This window comes from Mustela nivalis (assembly GCF_964662115.1).
Source record: "Mustela nivalis genome assembly, chromosome: 1".
NCBI classification, from domain to species: domain Eukaryota; kingdom Metazoa; phylum Chordata; class Mammalia; order Carnivora; family Mustelidae; genus Mustela; species Mustela nivalis.
Window position 1 is genome coordinate 208,920,341 of NC_139020.1, and position 17,467 is coordinate 208,937,807.

The window sequence follows — 17,467 nt, forward strand, 5'->3', positions numbered from 1 at the left end:
CCCCGCTTCATCTGTCAGGAACAGTCACCTCAGGGGCACTCGGTGCCACTGGCCTTTCTGGGGTTTGGTGGGAGTCCTGGCTCTTAGTTCATTTTCAGGAAACTTTCTTTTTTTTTTCTTAGGTGGTGTTAATGGCAAAAATCTTGGCCCCATAAACGAGTGGTGGATCACTGGCTTTGACGGGGGTGAAAAGGCGCTCATTGGCTTCAGCACTTGTAAGTATGTGGCTGCTTGGGGACTGTAACGGGACCCGAAGGGGCCTTCTTTCCTACCCTCCCTGGGGCTCTCCTGGGCTCTGGTGGGATGCCTCAGGCTCACGGGAGCAGCAGCTGACTAACTTGTGACTGTGTGGGAACAAGGTCGGGTTCCAACAGAATGACTTTTCCAGCTGGCTCTGGAACTGAGCCTCCAGTTAGCTGAAAGAACAGGTCCTATCCCTTTAGCTCAAACCCAAACTGAATTCCAAAATCAAAGATGAGCCGAAATAAGGCCACTTGGCCAGTCTCCTATTCTCTAGGTGTCTTTAAGATTTTATTTAAGGAATCTCTATACCCAAGGTGGGGTTTGAATTCATAACCTTGAGGTGGAGTTGTGTGCTCTCCCGAGGGAGCCAGCTGGGTGCCCCCGTTCCCTGGCTGTCTCAGACCCACTTCTGAACGAGTTGACTCGGAATGGACTTTGCATTTTGGTGACTTTTGCATAGGGAACGACTTAGACTATTCCAGTCTTCACAGGCTCATCCCTGCTCTTTGGCTGCCATTGCCATTAGGTTCTAACCACTTTTTTTTTTTTTTTTTTTTAAGATTTTATTTATTTATTTGACAGAGATTACAAGTAGGCAGGAGAGAGGAAGGGAAGCAGGCTCCCTACTGAGCAGAGAAACCCCCCCACCATGCGGGGCTCGATCCCCAGACCCTGGGATCATGACCTGAGCCAAAGGCAGAGGCTTTAACCCACGGAGCCACCCAGGCACCCCTCAAACCACTTTTTAAAATTTCCGCTTACTGCAGCTTTTGCTGAGTACATTCTGATGGACCCCAACCCCGAGTACGCGCCGCTGTTCAGTGTGATGCAGGAGAAGATCTACATAAGTAAGATTGTGGTTGAGTTCCTGCAGGGCAACCCAGACTCCACCTATGAAGACTTGATCAACAAGATTGAGGTGAGAGGCGCAGGGTCTTCGTGACCTGGGCTGCGCGCCTGTTTACGGGCTGCGTGGCGTTTGCTTGAAAACTCACATCTAAGATGAGAAACTGTCTTTCGGTTTCATTAGAACAGTTTTGCTTAAGCCTAAGAGAAACTTCTGATGTTTTTCTTAAAGACCACTGTTCCTCCTTCTGTGCTCAACCTGAATCGATTCACAGAGGACTCTCTCCTTCGACACGCCCAGTTTGTGGTAGAACAAGTAGAGAGTTACGATGAGGCCGGGGACAGTGACGAGCAGCCCATCTTTCTGACCCCTTGCATGAGAGACCTGATCAAGTTGGCTGGGGTCACCCTTGGGAAAAGGTAAGGATGCGGCAGGAATAAAACTGAAGACACAAGACCAGCGAAGGTACAGTGTCCTGGGCACTTCTCCCAACCCCTAACACGATGGAAACCTCTGTCCCAGGAGAGCTGAAAGACGTCGGACCATTGGGCATTCTGCCAAAGAGAAGGACAAAGGTCCCACTAAAGCCACCACGACCAAGCTGGTCTACCAGATCTTCGACACTTTCTTCGCAGAGCAGATCGAAAAGGATGACAAAGAGGACAAGGAGAACGCCTTCAAACGCCGGCGGTGCGGCGTCTGTGAGGTAATCTCACACGGGCTAGGCTGCCTGAGTAATCGGGAGCTTGAGACTCTCCCTGCTCGGACGTCACCCCTAAACCAGAGTCCGTTATCTGGGGGGGGGTTGCATGCCCCACGGGACACACACATTGACCAGACAGCTGTGGAAAGAGGGGTGCTTGGGCACTTTGCTGCTAACGCCACGGTCACCGAAGGGTCTGGCCTCCTGTGGCATTGTTCCGCCTGGGTCGCACTGGGTGCAGAGGAAGGGATTACCCCACACGGAGGCGCTGCCGCTTCTGACGGGGAGGACACCCCCCTCACCCCCCGCCGGGAGCCTTCCTTGTCTCCCAGTGTAACTTTCCCAGGGAAGTGGAGATTTGAGGTCTTTTAAGAGCCCTCTCTTCTGCGAATTCTTACATCTGCCTCACTCAGGAGCTGGGGGTGAATCTCTCGGGTCACGTGGAGAGGTGGTGTTTTGGTGTCATGTGGGTATCCCTTGTCTTCCTGTCCTCCGCAGACATTGCATTTGGGCGGTGGGTTGTGTGTATTTTTGATTTGAGGGGTTTGTTTTCTTTCTTACCAATCCAAGTTCTGTGAGAACCCTGCATTGAGCGGTCTGTTGGTGCCATTTTCCCGATAGTATTTGCTCCCTGAGTTTGTCACAGTTTGGTAATTCCCACAGTGTTTCACACTTACTCGTCATATGTGTGGTGACCTGTGGCCAGTGATTGTCGTTTGCTGAAAGCTCAGATGATAGTTAACATATATTTAGCAGTAAAGTACTTTTTAAAAATATACTTTCTTTTATCTTTTTTTTTTAAGACCTAAAGCTAGTTAATAACACATTTAAAAGACTACACCGTAGCGTAAACATAACTTCCGTCTGCATTGGGAAACCAGAAACTTCATTCGGCTTATGTTACTGTGGTGGCCTGGAGTTGAGGTCCACCTGTATTTGACTTATTTTGGACAAAAACTCAAATGTGAAATGCCACAGCTGCCTTTAGAACCTCTGTTCATGCTGTCTGCTGGACTGCGCTTTTTTTTTTTTGGTTTCACAGGAATTCACACGTTCTTACCATTCTTTCGGTTTTACTTTTACATCTAGCACATGTATGTGCAATGTTCAAAGCGTCTTAAATACACACAGCTGGTGTTTGCACCTGTTCCGTGTTGATGTGGTTCTGTCTAGTTGACTCACTTGGATTATTAAATGGCATTTCGTTATATGAACATCCCAGCATTATCCCTGTTATAATGCTGTGGCAGTGTCCTTGAGTGAGGTCTCTTGTGACCATCTCTATGTAGGAGCAGAATTGCTGGGGTGTGGGTTATGTTTCACTTCGGTCTAGAAAACTCCAGAGTGGTGGTGCTGGCTTACCCTTTGAGCATTGCTTTCTTTGCACTTGTCCCAACACATGTCCTGTTTTTTAAATTTGCTTGCCTGGAGGGTATGAATGGGATCTTGCTCTGGACTTCCTTCTCATACTTAACCTAATGAGGCTAAATACAATTTCTTAAAATTGTAATTCACAAAAAAAAAAAAAAAAAAAAAAAGATTGCCAATAGTTACTAATGGCCATTTCATTCACTTCTTAAAAATTTTTAGGTTTGTCAGCAGCCCGAATGTGGACAGTGCAAAGCCTGTAAAGATATGGTTAAGTTTGGTGGTAGCGGACGGAGCAAACAGGCTTGCCAAGAGAGGAGGTAGGTTTGGCTGACGCTGCTCTTGTGGCAGAGGAAAATGCCAGTCGATGGCAAGTGAGCTTGGCCCAGAACAGGTGGGCCAGGGTATCCGGAGCAGGCAGCTTTCCCTTATCTATCTTTGTCACCAGGCCTGTCCCATATATCTGACTACAAAAGCCCCAGTAGGTTTCACTTATAAAGGAGATGAGCTTATAACAAGTGACTTTACAGGTGCCCCAACATGGCCATGAAGGAGGCAGATGACGATGAAGAGGTCGATGACAATATTCCAGAGATGCCATCACCCAAAAAAATGCATCAGGGGAAGAAAAAGAAACAAAACAAGAACCGGATCTCTTGGGTTGGAGACGCTGTCAAGGTAATGCTGGAGACGATGGTCTTATTGTCACAGCTCTGAGAAAGTTGTCGCCCTGTGTGTCACTGCCACACCCCTTCAGCAGCCTGAGTCCTGGAGGAGAGAAACCTGCTCATTTGCCCCAGAGAGGAGCACAGCCAGTGGGAGAGGCCAGGGCCCTTGGCCATGCACCAGAAATGGTCTTTTGGGGTTTTTTGTTTTTGTTTTTGTTTGCTTGTGTGCCCCAAACTCTGTTTTCCTAACATTTCAAAGTGGGCATGTGACACTGTCCTGGAGTGTCAGGCTGATTCTCCATCAAAGCTTGTTTCAAAGAGAGCCACCACTGCCCCCTCTGGCCTGGGTGTGGGTGTTTGGTGACACTAGCAGATTGCCTCCCTGTCGTTCTGTGATTGTCTAAGGCATGACTTTTTTTTTTTTTTTTTTTAAGATTTTATTTATTAGACAGAGATCACAAGTAGGCAGAGAGGCAGGCGGGGTGGCGGGGGGAAGCAGGCTTGCCGCTGAGCAGAGAGCCTGATGCAAGGGCTCAATCCCAGGACCCTGAGATCATGAGCTGAAGGCAGAGGCTTAACCCACTGAGCCACCCAGGTTCCCCTAAGGCACTACTTTTACCAAAGCTGGAGAGGTTCCCTTTTCTTTAGCATTGCTTCCTTGATGTCTGTAAGCCAAAGATCTGATATGTGGCATGGGGCCTTCCCCCTGCCAGATGCTGCTGTAAGCCTGGATGCGGCTAAGCCTCTGTCCTGTGTGCTGATCCTCCCTCCAGGATAGGAAAGGGGCATGTACTGTCCAGTGGGCAGAGAGTTGGAGGGAGGTTGGGGCCTTGGAGGCTTCCTGAGGAGGCAGCATCTGAGCGAGACCCTGAAGGTTGGCAAGGAGCCAGTCTCACAAAGATGTGGGGCAGAGGCAGGTCGGGGGCCCTGAGTTGGAAACTAGCTTTCCTGGTGGGAGAAGTAGGTCCTCGTGGTTGGCAGGAGTTGGGGGCAGGGTGTGGCCTTAGGACCTTGGCACGAGGAGCTGGGACCGGTGCCGTTTAAAGTCAAAGGCTGGTATCTGCTCTGCTGCCGGCACCGAAGGGAGGGGCTGATGAGGGCGAGTGCTCTTTGTGCAGACTTCCAGCTAAGGGAGGCAGATGTTTTCTGTAGTAACCAGGTCAGTAGAGCCTCGTGACTTAACAAAATTATTAGGAATTAGGCTTTTATGCAAAGTAATAGGAACAGGTAGGTCAAGCCGAGACTGGACCTTCAGACCCATCCTCACCTGAAATGAAGCTCTCGTTTTCAGACTGATGGGAAGAAGAGTTACTTTAAGAAGGTGTGCATCGACTCAGAAACCCTGGAAGTGGGGGACTGTGTCTCTGTTATTCCAGATGACTCCTCAAAACCGCTGTATTTGGCAAGGTTTGTGTCTTTTCCTTTGCTTGACTTCAGCACACGTTCTTAGACCACTAGCAGATGCTCGTGTTCAGAGAGCAGCAGCGGCTCTTTGCTAGGCTAATTGCAGAAAGAAAACACAAGTTACCCTGAGTGGATTCAGTCTGGATTTGCTGGTCAAGTGCGTGCCTTTTTTCGGGCTCCAGGGTCACTGCGCTGTGGGAGGACAGCAGCAACGGGCAGATGTTCCATGCCCACTGGTTCTGCGCCGGGACAGACACGGTCCTCGGAGCCACGTCGGACCCCTTGGAGCTGTTTCTGGTGGACGAATGTGAGGACATGCAGCTTTCGTATATCCACAGCAAGGTGAAGGTCGTCTATAAAGCTCCGTCGGAGAACTGGGCCTTGGAGGTGAGTGCCCAGCGCCCCTCGCATGCCCTTCTCTCTCTGCGTGGAGTCGTGGCTGACACCAGGTCCTTGTGCTCAAAGGGAGGCATGGATCCCGAGGCTATGATAGCAGAGGATGACGGAAAGACCTACTTCTACCAGCTGTGGTATGATCAAGACTACGCCAGATTTGAGTCCCCTCCGAAAACGCAGCCGACCGAGGAGAACAAGTACAAGTGAGTGCCGGCCCGGCCGGCGGTGCTCCAGGGCCTGCGCGGCTCTGCGCGACCCTCCGACTCTCGCATGCTGCTGTCTGCCAGGCTTCCTTTTCCCCACCAACCGAAGATGGCCTGACTTGGTCACAGTTGCTTTAAGTGTGTGGACGGCCTGGGTGTGGAGTTCCCTTCATGAGAGGCTCTCCCGTCCAGGAGCAGAATGTGTGCTTCTGTGCACTTCTCGGCATCTGTGCTACAGACCTTGCACGTTTTCTCGTGTTTCTTAGAGGTTTTCTTCCGTGAGTGCTCCCTTTGATGCTGCTTTATTCTACCTGGTGACTGACTGCTCTTAGGGAGGCTTGCTTTTTAAGATTTTCTCATCTCAGTGCCCCACACCTTCCTTTATGGCCTCTGTGCCTCGCTTGCTGGGACGCAGCATGGCTCCGGTGCCTCTCAGAGGCTGGGAGGGCCACCTTGCATGCTTCTGGTGTTTGTCCCGTCAGCCTGCTGCTCCCTTGTGACTTGATCTCCAATGAGGGCCATTTCTAGCTCTCCTTTATGGGTTTATGGATGAGAAATAATGTTGAATTTTACCAGCAGGCTTTTCAGCCGATAGAGAATGGTCTGAGACTCCTTTGACTTGAGCTCTGACTGAACCACTCTGTGTTCTTGCTTGTGGTGTACTCTCCTTTCTGTTTGTCTTAGGGGTTTGGTTTGGTTTGGTTTTGCCTTTTTTATATCAACTACTCAAAAGTGGAATTGACTTGTCACTTTCTTGTGTTATATCTTGGGTCTCAAGTAAGTGTTTTCAAAGCATGAACATAAACTACAGGGAAGCTGTTTCCTGCAAATATTTGCAATATTTTCTGTTGGTCTTCAGAGTCTCTGGGCCTCTGGCTGCTCGTGCAGCTGCTGCCGAGCAGCTCAGGGCCTTTGTTTCTGTCCTTTGCTGCTTCAGGTTCTGTGTAAGCTGTGCCCGACTGGCTGAAATGAGGCAGAAAGAAATTCCCAGGGTCCTGGAACAGCTTGAGGACCTGGACACCCGGGTTCTCTACAGCTCGGCCACCAAGAACGGCATCCAGTATCGAGTGGGTGATGGCGTGTACCTCCTCCCCGAGGCCTTCACATTCAAGTGAGTACCCGCTTTGCCCAGGGCAGGGCCGTGAGCTCTGGACCAGTATAGGGTTCGCTTCGCGATGTCCCCCAGCCTGGACCCCGAGGATTAGCTGCTGCCTAAACTGTCACTGTGGTATCTGTGGTGACCAGCAGTGGCGAGCCCTCCAGGGCAGAGTGAAGCTGTAAGCCTGATGGAAGCCCAAGGATGCACCGGCTAAGGGGTCGCTGATGCGTGCGTTGGGGCCCTGCCTGGGAGATGAGACCATCTCCTCTTGGGCCCTATCGGTCCCATGGGAGGATGGTCTCGCCCACTGAGCTCTTAGGATGAAGTGAGTTGAACGGAAAGTACTTAGCCCAGTGCCTGGCCTAGAGTAAAACTGAACAAACAGGAGTTGCAAGCCCATTGACCAGGAAGGAGCAAGACCTCTTTCTGGGTCGGGGGTTGGGGCTCTTTGGGGACATTTCCACACTTGATCCAGTCTTTGTTCTAAGAATTAGCACATGGTTGCGTTGACAACCAGCACTTCCCAAGCTTCTCTGTTTCCCGGCTTGCGGTGGCATTTCTCTAAAGTCCCAGCTGAAACCCAGTCTTCACCCCTCCGTTCAGTTACTCTGAATTACGGAGCACAGGGCAGGGGCCTTCCAGCCTTGTGCAGTGGCGCCTGGAGCCCCCTTCAGCCCCGCTGTCCATGGTGCAGAGGGGAAGGTGCCTGAGGTGCTGTGTGTCCCGGTGCCTGCTGCACAGCACAGGTGTCCCCACAGGTGCTTGGGGGCACCCCTGGAGCCTGTCCAACTAAGGGGGCCTGGTGGGAAAACATGGCAGCTGCCGTCCTGAATGGCAGCCTTGACAGCGTGCAGCCAGATCAGATGGCCAGTAGGCTGCATCTGGCTTGCCCAGACTGCGAGTCTCCGCCCTATGCCTTTGCCTTGCTGCTCAGTCAGAACCTCAGTCGGCAGAGCACAGGTTATGCCTTGGGAACAAGCCAATAGACGGGAGGTTTCCTTCTTGCCCACACTGTGTCAATCATAGTTCAGCAGGGCACTTGTCCAGTTGGGTCACTCGGAGCTGAGCTGGTGGAACCACTACCTTCTCAGAGTTGCCGGTTTGAGTTTGAGTTGCCTTCTCAGAGTTTGAGCCAAGGGAAAGCGCCCCAGAGGCTCTCCTGGCAATTAAATATTCCTGCCTGGAAGTACCTGTATGTCCGTTCTCACACTTGTTGAGCAGGATGAGTCACATGCCAGGAAGTGCAGTCCTGCTGTGTGGCCGGGAGCTGGGCAGACTGCGACAGTGTCAGTAGCTATTGTAGCAAGTAGTGCACGGATGGAGAAGACTCAGTTTATTTTATTTTTTAAAGATTTCATTTATTTGAGAGCCACACGAGCAGGTGAGATGGGGTGGGTGTCAGGGAGAAGTAGGTTCCCCGCTGAGCAAGGAGCCTGATGTGGGGCTCAATCCTAGGACCCTGGGATCATGACCTGAGCTGAAGGCTGAGGCTTTAACCCACTGAGCCACCCAGGCGCCCCGAGGATGCTCATTTTAAACTATATGGGTGAGATTTAATCATTCTCTAAGTCTCGGGGCACCTAGCTGCATTACTTTATAAGGTGTTTGAGCTAAGTAGTAGTTGTTACTGGCTGTTGAGGAAGGCCGAGGTCATTGCTTTTTGTGGTCTCACGTTCAGTTACACGTAATCCTTGCTTCTCTGCAGCATCAAGCTGTCCAGTCCCGTAAAACGCCCGCGGAAGGAGCCTGTGGACGAAGATCTGTATCCAGAACACTACCGGAAGTACTCGGATTACATCAAAGGCAGTAACCTGGATGCTCCTGAGCCATATCGAATTGGCCGAATAAAAGAAATCTTCTGTATCAAGAAGAGCAATGGCAGGCCCAATGAGACTGATATCAAGATCAGAATCAACAAATTTTATAGGTTGGTGAAGGCCTCTGCTCTTCCGGGAGGCAGCAGTCTTTCTAGAAGTCTGAAATGGGGTCATAACAGTGGTATTTTAAGACCTTGGTAAAGGTAGCTGTTTCTCTAAGTGTTTCTGATTATTTATCTGGTGGGTGATGACAGTGACTTAATTCTATTTCATAGCCTTGCTTTAGACCTTTGTTTTACAGTGACAAAGTTCTCTGCCCCAAATCCTTACGCAGAAGTCAAGTGTATGACAAAGTCAGGGATGGAATGTCCTGGGCTCTGCCATCTATTTAGGATTGTCTGAATTCTGCCCCTTCCCATCTCCCCTCCCCATTCTGTCTTCCTGTTCTTCCCAGGTGCCCCTTCCTGTTTCTGGGGTTCCCGCTGTCTGTTCTTTTCCCAAGTTCTTGGCTTCACTAAGTCTGCTTCTGGGATCCTAGTAACTCGTAGTGGTTAGGAGCTAACCTGAAAATAATCAGGGTATAAGGTTGTTTCACTTAATTAATGTATATCAGAGACTTTTTAAAGTCTTTGTAATAATCATTTATATTAGCAGAAAAGAAACGAGAAGTCTGGCTAGGATAAGAGAAGAAAGCTCTAGATGCTTAATGGGCAGCGGGCAGCTGTTGTTCATGGTAAAGGAGCCAGCACATCATTCCCTGAGGTCATGGCAAGGAATCACACTCAGTTGGTCGTGCCGATGAAGGGGGATAGAACTCAAGCTGAACTAACGGGATTGTGGTCTTAACCTGTTGGTTTTCTGAGCACCCCCAGAAATGTGGTGCCGTTTAATTCTTTGTTAGTTAACAGCAAGAGAGAATTGCTAACCAAGACGCTTCCATTTTCAGGCCAGAGAACACCCACAAGTCTACCCCAGCAAGCTACCACGCAGACATCAACCTGCTTTACTGGAGCGATGAGGAGGTGGTCGTGGACTTCAAGGCCGTGCAGGGCCGCTGCACTGTGGAGTACGGGGAGGACCTGCCTGGGGGCCTCCAGGACTTCTCCGCAGGGGGGCCGGACCGCTTCTACTTCCTTGAGGTGGTACCCTGCACTGGCTGGAGGGAGGGGCTTCAGGTCAAAGTCCCAGCCCCCAAGAATGCCATGGAATTACTCAGAGTATGAATCTGCGGTGTTCGAGTTCTTCTGGAACTTACATATCTTTCAGCCAGAAGTAACGTTTGAGAGTCCTTATGCATCTACAATGCATTTGGAGACTAGTAGGTGGCCTGTGCTAGCCCTGTCAGTGCCTTAATATGAGCTACAGAAAGGTGCCCCTTTGCCTGGTGGACTTAGTCCTGCCCCTCAGTCCCTTCATTCAGGGGTCTGTGGCCGGGTGAGGTGTGTACCACTGAGCACTGGTGACCGAGAAGGGATCTGGGAGTCTGTCAATGAAGCTAATCGCTTTTGAGCTGTTTGAGCGTGCCTTTTCCTGCGTTAGGTCATCTGAAGTTGGTCCACGCCTGTTTCCTTCAGGTGGCCCTGTGGGTGGCCCAGTTGTCACTTTGCCTATTTTTAGAATGAGTAGGCCGGGTACTTAGGGTAGCAGGGGTTCCAGTGTTGGCCCCATAAAATGTTTATATCGTAGAACTCCCCTCCCCCCCCTGCTTCCAGCATAATAAAATCGAAGTATTCTTATTAATGGCTAATTGCTTGTGGCCGTAATTAGGGAGAAATTAAGTGGATCTTTATCAGATTAACTTAAATTCCCTTCGTTAGAAAAGGGACCAGTGTATTTCTCTGCCAGACGGTTGTGGTTTTGTCCTTCTTAGGCCTATAATGCGAAGAACAAAAGCTTTGAAGATCCTCCAAACCATGCCCGCAGCCCTGGAAATAAAGGGAAAGGGAAGGGTAAAGGTATGTCATTATTCCACACGGATCTCGAGTCTGTCTTACGTAATTCGGGCACTCATGAGTCCTTTGGTATGAAAACACAGCTTCTGCTGTTAGCTTGTTCTTTGCTGTGAATTCAAAATGAGGGTTTAAGGAGAGCAGGTGAGGGCTCTGACCTAATTTGTGGCCTGTCTCTTCCAGGGAAGGGCAGGGCAAAGTCTCAGACATGTGAGCCGAGCGAGCCAGAGACCGAAATTAAACTGCCTAAGCTTCGGACCTTGGATGTGTTTTCCGGCTGTGGGGGCTTGTCAGAAGGCTTCCACCAAGCAGGTACGCACCGTGAGAGTCTGTTTGCACAACTAGTCAAACTGGATGAGGCAGGTTCTACCGGGAAGACGTTTCTGGCTCTGGTCACAGTTCTGCCTCCAGTGTGATTCGAGGGGATGCTTCGCACACATTTGTCCTTGTATGTCCCAGGCATCTCGGAAACACTGTGGGCCATCGAGATGTGGGATCCTGCGGCCCAGGCATTTCGGCTCAACAATCCCGGGTCCACGGTGTTCACGGAGGACTGCAATGTACTGCTGAAGCTGGTCATGGCCGGGGAGGCGACCAACTCCCGGGGTCAGAAGCTGCCTCAGAAGGGAGACGTGGAGATGCTGTGCGGTGGGCCGCCTTGCCAAGGGTTTAGTGGCATGAACCGCTTCAACTCTCGGACCTACTCCAAGTTCAAGAACTCCCTGGTGGTTTCCTTTCTCAGGTAAACAGAGTAGAAGCCCCTGTGGTCAGCACTGCCTGAGGGTGGCTGGCATGCCCGCTGCAGGCCGCACGGGCGAGGGCCCAGCCTCTGCCTCCAGGGAGCTGGTGACTGGCTTCTCGGCAGAGAGACTTGAGAGTCGGCGGGTGTAGCTTCTGGTAGAGGGGGTCTTCTTTGGTGCATGAGGATGACCTCCCCGTGGTCTCTGCCACCTCCCACAGCTACTGTGACTACTACCGGCCCCGCTACTTCCTGCTGGAGAACGTGCGGAACTTCGTCTCCTTCAAGCGCTCCATGGTCCTGAAGCTCACTCTCCGCTGCCTGGTCCGCATGGGCTACCAGTGCACCTTCGGCGTGCTGCAGGTGGGCGGCCTGGGCGGGCGGCACGTGGGGGTCCCCGGCGGCAGCGGCAGATGGTTTCTAATGAAAGCAGAGTTGAACGGGACAGGCCTGTAACACGGTGACCCGTGCCACTGAGCGCGGGCAAGGTGGCGGTTGGGACACGGATCCGGCACGCCAAGGAAGTCCACTTCCTTCTTAGGGCCTTGAGAGTCGCGTCCTCTGGTGCCCTTGGCGGGGGGCGAGTGTCTCCAGCCCCTTTCTCTTGAGAGGGAAGGGTGGTGGCCAGCCCAGAGCTCTGGGGAGCAGTTAGATCCCCGTAGGGGGTGGGTAAGCTGGAAGTGCAGAGCTAAACCGCCAGCACTCGCAGCGGTCTCTCGGGTGAACGAGCGCGCGTACAAACCGCAGGGGCAGGGAGAGGTCGTGCTCCAGTGAGCGATGGGCAGCTTTGTCTGCGCGGACAGAGGCTGTGGGTGATCAGAGGGAACTACGCTTGATCTGAAAAGCGGCTAGTCTGTGTGTACCTGTTCAGTAACTGACGGCATAACGACCGCCGAAGCAGTGCTCAAAAATGGGGAGAAAGTCTGGCTGGGAGGCAGTGAGGTAGTGCCTGCATGAGCGAGGCGCTGGGCTGCCCCCGGCCCGCACCCCCCGTGTCCAGCGTCCGTGGGTCGTGGGCTCACCCACCAAACTCAGAGCGTGGAGATCACGGGACCCTGTGCAGAGCTCTCGGAAAAGCTGGCTGTAGTTGCTGGCACGCTTTACTCCCGTCCGTCTTCAGGGACTAATGGCCTTGGCATGGTCTCTCCTGTCTTTCGTCTGGTCCTACTTAACTCTTGTTGGGAGCAAACCTGCTGAGTTAAGTAGGGGCTGGTTGGAGGCGCCCGCCTGAGTGTGCGTGTCCCACGTGCTCTGCAGGCTGGTCAGTACGGCGTGGCCCAGACGCGGAGGCGGGCCATCATCCTGGCTGCGGCCCCCGGAGAGCAGCTTCCCCTGTTCCCAGAGCCGCTGCACGTGTTCGCGCCGCGGGCCTGCCAGCTGAGCGTCGTGGTGGACGACAAGAAGTTCGTCAGCAACATCACCAGGTGGGAGCCCGCGTGCCCCGCCGTGTCGCGGTGCTTGTTCCCTGGCCGGTGGGGTGTTGGCGGGTCTTTGAAGAGGCCTGAGCTGAGAATGTGTTAGCGCAGGCAGCGAGGTGCCGGCCTCCCGCACGAGCGCTTCATCTCCTCTGGTCTTGCTCTGACCTCGGGATGAGGGCTGCACGCGGGGCAGCCGCCGGACCTGGCTGTCATCGGGAGCAGAACTCGTAGTACAGCTTATCCTCTTCGTATGCTCGCGGCCTTGGGCAGCTCTGACTTCTGAGCTAGGTTGTCCTCCCTGGAGGGGGCAGTGCCAGCCCCCAGGAAATAGCACCAATAACGTGAGGGACAGTCGTGGCCTGGGTTCCCAGGTTGTCAGTGGTCTGCTGTGCTGTTGCAGGTTAAGCTCAGGCCCGTTCCGGACCATCACCGTGCGGGACACCATGTCTGACCTCCCTGAGGTCCGGAACGGAGCTTCGTCCATTGAGATCTTGTACAACGGGGAGCCTCAGTCCTGGTTCCAGAGGCAGCTCAGGGGCGCACAGTACCAGCCCATCCTCAGGGACCACATCTGTAAGGTAACAGCGCCCTGCCAGAGCAGGGCCAGCCTGGTTGGACCAGTGGCCTCATGAGAGTGGAACGTGTGCTTGGAGCCCAGCGAGGGCTTGGGGTGGGAGGCGGGGTCTGAGCCTGACCCCTTCCAGTTCAGCCCAGATCCGTGTCCTCTCAGCTGGTTCCCACCCTCCTCTCCTGCCTCCTGCTTTTCTTCCTGCCCCTGCCGTCCATGCGCCCTGCAGCAGGGCTCGACCACTGCCCCCTCGGACTGACCTCGTCTCTTCTGCCCATGTTCTGTGTGTTCTCCCAGATACACCAGCTCTTCCTCTGGGTGGTTCTCTGATCATGCGGGGGCCTGCTCACCTGTCACCACCTCACAGAAGCCCTCTCAGCTTGCCCTAAGCTGTCCCTCACCTGTTCTCCCCCATGCTGTTCCACGTCCCTGCTTTGCTACCTCCATGGCACGTGCAGTCCCCAGGCTGTTGATTTGGGCTACCGTTTTTCTCCCACGAAGGGATACAGACCCCTCGGGGGTTCCCGGGCACTGTGGTGTTTCCAGCGCTGAGAATCATGGCATCCAGTCTCCCACGGGTGCTTCATGCTCCCTGACTGAAGTGACAGCTGGGCCCTGCTGCGCTTTTTCAGGACATGAGTGCGTTGGTGGCGGCCCGCATGCGGCACATCCCTCTGGCGCCCGGCTCCGACTGGCGCGACCTGCCGAATATCGAGGTGCGGCTCTCCGACGGCACCATGGCCAGGAAGCTGCGCTACACGTACCACGACAAGAAGAATGGCTGCAGCAGCACCGGGGCCCTCCGCGGGGTCTGCTCCTGCGTGGAAGGTCGGGACCCTGCCGGTGCCCAGGGTGGGACTTCCCTTGGGTTTACCTTGACCTTGAACCACAACCCCTCAGCCCCCTTAGCTTCTGATGGCCTGCAGCAGTCTGGGGGCTCCCGGCCAGAGATGCCAGGGACTGCCGCTCACGGACCTGGGCAAGGCACAGACAGCCCCGCCCTGGGCGTCCCTGCTGTAAATAGGTGCTGAGTGCACGCTGTGTGTCTGGGGACTGTCGCTGCTCTGTCCCTCCCGTTCCATAACCGCAGTCTCATCGCGCGGCCCTCTCTTCCAGCGGGCAAAGCCTGCGACTCTGCAGCTAGACAGTTCAACACCCTCATCCCCTGGTGCTTGCCCCACACCGGGAACAGGCACAACCACTGGGCCGGCCTCTACGGACGGCTGGAGTGGGACGGCTTCTTCAGCACGACTGTCACCAACCCTGAGCCCATGGGCAAGCAGGTAGGGCTGGGTGCCCGGGTCATGCTGGGAGGGGACAGAGGCATGGGCTCGCGGGCGGGGGCGGCCCAAGGGAGGCTGGCGCTCCTCTCCGCCTCTGTGCTGACGGAGACCGGCTCGGCCATCAAGCCTAAGGCTGGAGTTTCCGATGGGGCGGGTGGGCCCAGGCTTGTTCCCCTTCCCCACCTCACCTCTCGCCCCCAGGGCCGCGTTCTCCACCCCGAGCAGCACCGCGTCGTGAGTGTGCGGGAGTGTGCCCGCTCCCAGGGCTTCCCGGACACCTACCGGCTGTTCGGCAACATCCTCGATAAGCACCGGCAGGTCAGTGGGGAGTGGGGAGTGGGACCGGACCTGCTTTTCCTCTGGCCTTGAGCAGGGACCGAATGACACCACGTGGCCCTGATGGCATAGGCCTGCCAGTCTGACCAGGGGGCAGGGTATGTGAGTGGAGAGCAGGACTCACATGGTCCCTTCTGAGGGGACACCGAGCAGCAGGGGATGCCAGGACGGAGGGACCCTAGGGCCCAGGGTGCTCGCAGGCCAGGCTGTTGTTCGTTGAGCACGTTGGTTGCTGTTTACAGCTCTGAGGCAGGTTTAGCCCAAAGGAAAGTTCGGGGCACTGAAATTCAGTGAGGGAGAGGGAGGAAACGTGCAGTGGTGGAAACCCACACTTGCTAAGTAAGGGTGGGAAGGAACCCGCTGTCCCTCACTGATGCTCAGGGTGTTGAGCTAGCTGTTTCTTAAATGGATTTTCGTCTAAGAAACGCCTGTGCATTGCTCACAAAGCCAACAGCGCCTGCGCTTCTAGCAGAAACCTCCTGCCTCCCCCCACCACCCAAGTCCTGCTGTCTAGAAACAACCCCTCTTGGCCGGAAGTGGAGCACGGTGCATCCGCATCTGGCTGAGTTTTTCTGAAGCCCTTTAAAGGCCCCTTTTCTGTGGGGTTTCAGGTGTGAAGATGGGCTGGTTGGAGGGTCCCAGAGCCATCATGGTAGAAGGGCTTCGGAAGCCCATGTGAGCAGGAGACCTGGGCTTTCGTGCCCTCGTCACTGTTCTGACAAGAGGCAGGTGCTGACCCCCGTCGTGCCAAGCCAGGCATCTCCCTCCTTCCCTCCTGCAGGTGGGTAACGCTGTGCCGCCGCCTCTGGCCAAAGCCATTGGCTTGGAGATCAAGCGCTGTATGTTGGCCAAAGCTCGAGAGAGTGCCTCAGGTACGGTGCGGGGCCGTGTGATTGGCTCTGGGCCCTTTCCTCGGGCCTCCCCGTGGCCTGGCTCAGACGCTGGCCAGGGCAGCCTGGGAATCCCTGGGAGTCCCTGGGAGCAGTCTCACTGAATGTCCCTTCCGAGCTGCTGCCGCTGCCTGTGTGGTGCGCCATCAGCAGGGACACCTGGCTGCTGTCATAGCCCTTGGTTTCGGCCCGTTTGCTGTGTTGCTTAGCGTCCATCGCATGTGTCCTCTGCAGTGACTTCCCTTTTTATGTCCCTTCAGTTAAAACCAAGGAAGAGGAGTCTGCTAAGGACTAGTCTTGCCCTCCTGTCGCCCTCGTTTCTGGCACCAGGGATCCCCAACATGCACTGATGTTGTATTTTTAACATGTCAATCTGTCGGTTCAAATGTGTCGTTCACGGTGTTTGTGGCCTTGGCTGACATGAAGCTGTTCTGTGAGGTTTGCTTATCGACTAATGACTTAGTGATCAAAGTGTGCCGTACTTTGTGCATTCTGGATTTTAAAAGTTTTTTATTCTGCGTTGTATCAAATCTACCACTGTATGAGTGGAAATTAAGACTTTATGTAGTTTTTATATGTTGTAATATTTCTTCAAATAAATCTCTCCTATAAACCACCCTGGCTGGTGACTTGTGATTTCCGAGGGGATTCCGGCTGACTCGCAGCCGCATCTGGGTGTGCATGGGCTCCTTGGGGCTGAAGGGGACTCCACAGAGTGGTCAGGCGGAAGTTAGATCACTCCCAGGGTGCAGTGTCCGTGCTTGGGGTGGGGGTCAACTTGCAACAGGTATGGCCAAGGAGACGCAAGTGGAATTTGTTAGTGTGGCTTCCAGGAAAGCCTTTTAAGGGAGCAGTCTTCATTGGCCTTCCCAAGCATAGCCTTTCTTTGCTCTGGAATGGAAGGGGATGCCTGGTGGCACAGCAGCCATCTTGTGACTATGAGGATAGAAGCCCTGTGTAGTGGATGGTGGAGGAAAGGAGAAGAGTGGCTTGGAGCCCTGGTCTGGTGCCCACAGACAAACTAAATTTTTTAGGTAGGCTTCCTGGGCATTCAGCCTAATTCACTCCTACCCAATTCTAAGACAGACCTTTCCTTTGGTTTGTCTTTGGGAAAGGACTTGCTATAAAACGCCAACAAGGGCGCCTGGGTGGCTCAGTGGGTTAAGCCGCTGCCTTAGGCTCGGGTCATGATCTCAGGGTCCTGGGATTGAGTCCCGCATCGGGCTCTCTGCTCAGCAGGGGGCCTGCTTCCCTTCCTCTCTCTCTGCCTGCCTCTCTGCCTACTGTGATCTCTCTCTGTCAAATAAATAAATAAAATCTTTAAAAAAAAAAAAACAAAAAACGCCAACAAAGCAGAAGGGGACAAAGAAGGGTTAGTCAGCGGCGCTTACGACACCGGGAACCACTGCTAGGGTAAGGAACGCCCCTCCTACCACCACTACCGGTAAATGGCACCCCTGGTGGCCCTTTAGCTGTCACTTTCCCCTCAGTGAGTGACAGTCTCTGCTCATAAGAGTGAAGGACCAAACCCAGTTC

General features: G+C 53.8%; 1 protein-coding gene across 5 annotated transcripts in view; it reads left to right on the top strand.

Annotated features, from left to right (window-relative positions):
• Nucleotides 1–16,547, top strand: part of DNMT1 (DNA methyltransferase 1) — a 51,656-nt gene extending 35,109 nt beyond the window's left edge. For all 5 annotated transcript variants that reach the window (XM_082697464.1, XM_082697466.1, XM_082697468.1 and 2 more), the window contains 23 exons: nt 123–215; nt 1,011–1,162; nt 1,322–1,509; nt 1,613–1,796; nt 3,384–3,481; nt 3,692–3,839; nt 5,121–5,236; nt 5,416–5,620; nt 5,699–5,832; nt 6,770–6,943; nt 8,637–8,858; nt 9,695–9,887; nt 10,619–10,703; nt 10,881–11,009; nt 11,157–11,439; nt 11,658–11,799; nt 12,694–12,860; nt 13,255–13,432; nt 14,055–14,250; nt 14,539–14,705; nt 14,907–15,023; nt 15,823–15,913; nt 16,192–16,547. In XM_082697464.1, the coding sequence (XP_082553590.1) occupies nt 123–215; nt 1,011–1,162; nt 1,322–1,509; nt 1,613–1,796; nt 3,384–3,481; nt 3,692–3,839; nt 5,121–5,236; nt 5,416–5,620; nt 5,699–5,832; nt 6,770–6,943; nt 8,637–8,858; nt 9,695–9,887; nt 10,619–10,703; nt 10,881–11,009; nt 11,157–11,439; nt 11,658–11,799; nt 12,694–12,860; nt 13,255–13,432; nt 14,055–14,250; nt 14,539–14,705; nt 14,907–15,023; nt 15,823–15,913; nt 16,192–16,226 (3,497 nt within the window). In that variant the 3' untranslated portion in view covers nt 16,227–16,547. The remainder of the gene's footprint in view (nt 1–122; nt 216–1,010; nt 1,163–1,321; nt 1,510–1,612; nt 1,797–3,383; nt 3,482–3,691; nt 3,840–5,120; nt 5,237–5,415; nt 5,621–5,698; nt 5,833–6,769; nt 6,944–8,636; nt 8,859–9,694; nt 9,888–10,618; nt 10,704–10,880; nt 11,010–11,156; nt 11,440–11,657; nt 11,800–12,693; nt 12,861–13,254; nt 13,433–14,054; nt 14,251–14,538; nt 14,706–14,906; nt 15,024–15,822; nt 15,914–16,191) is intronic.
• Nucleotides 16,548–17,467: the final 920 nt, after the last annotated feature.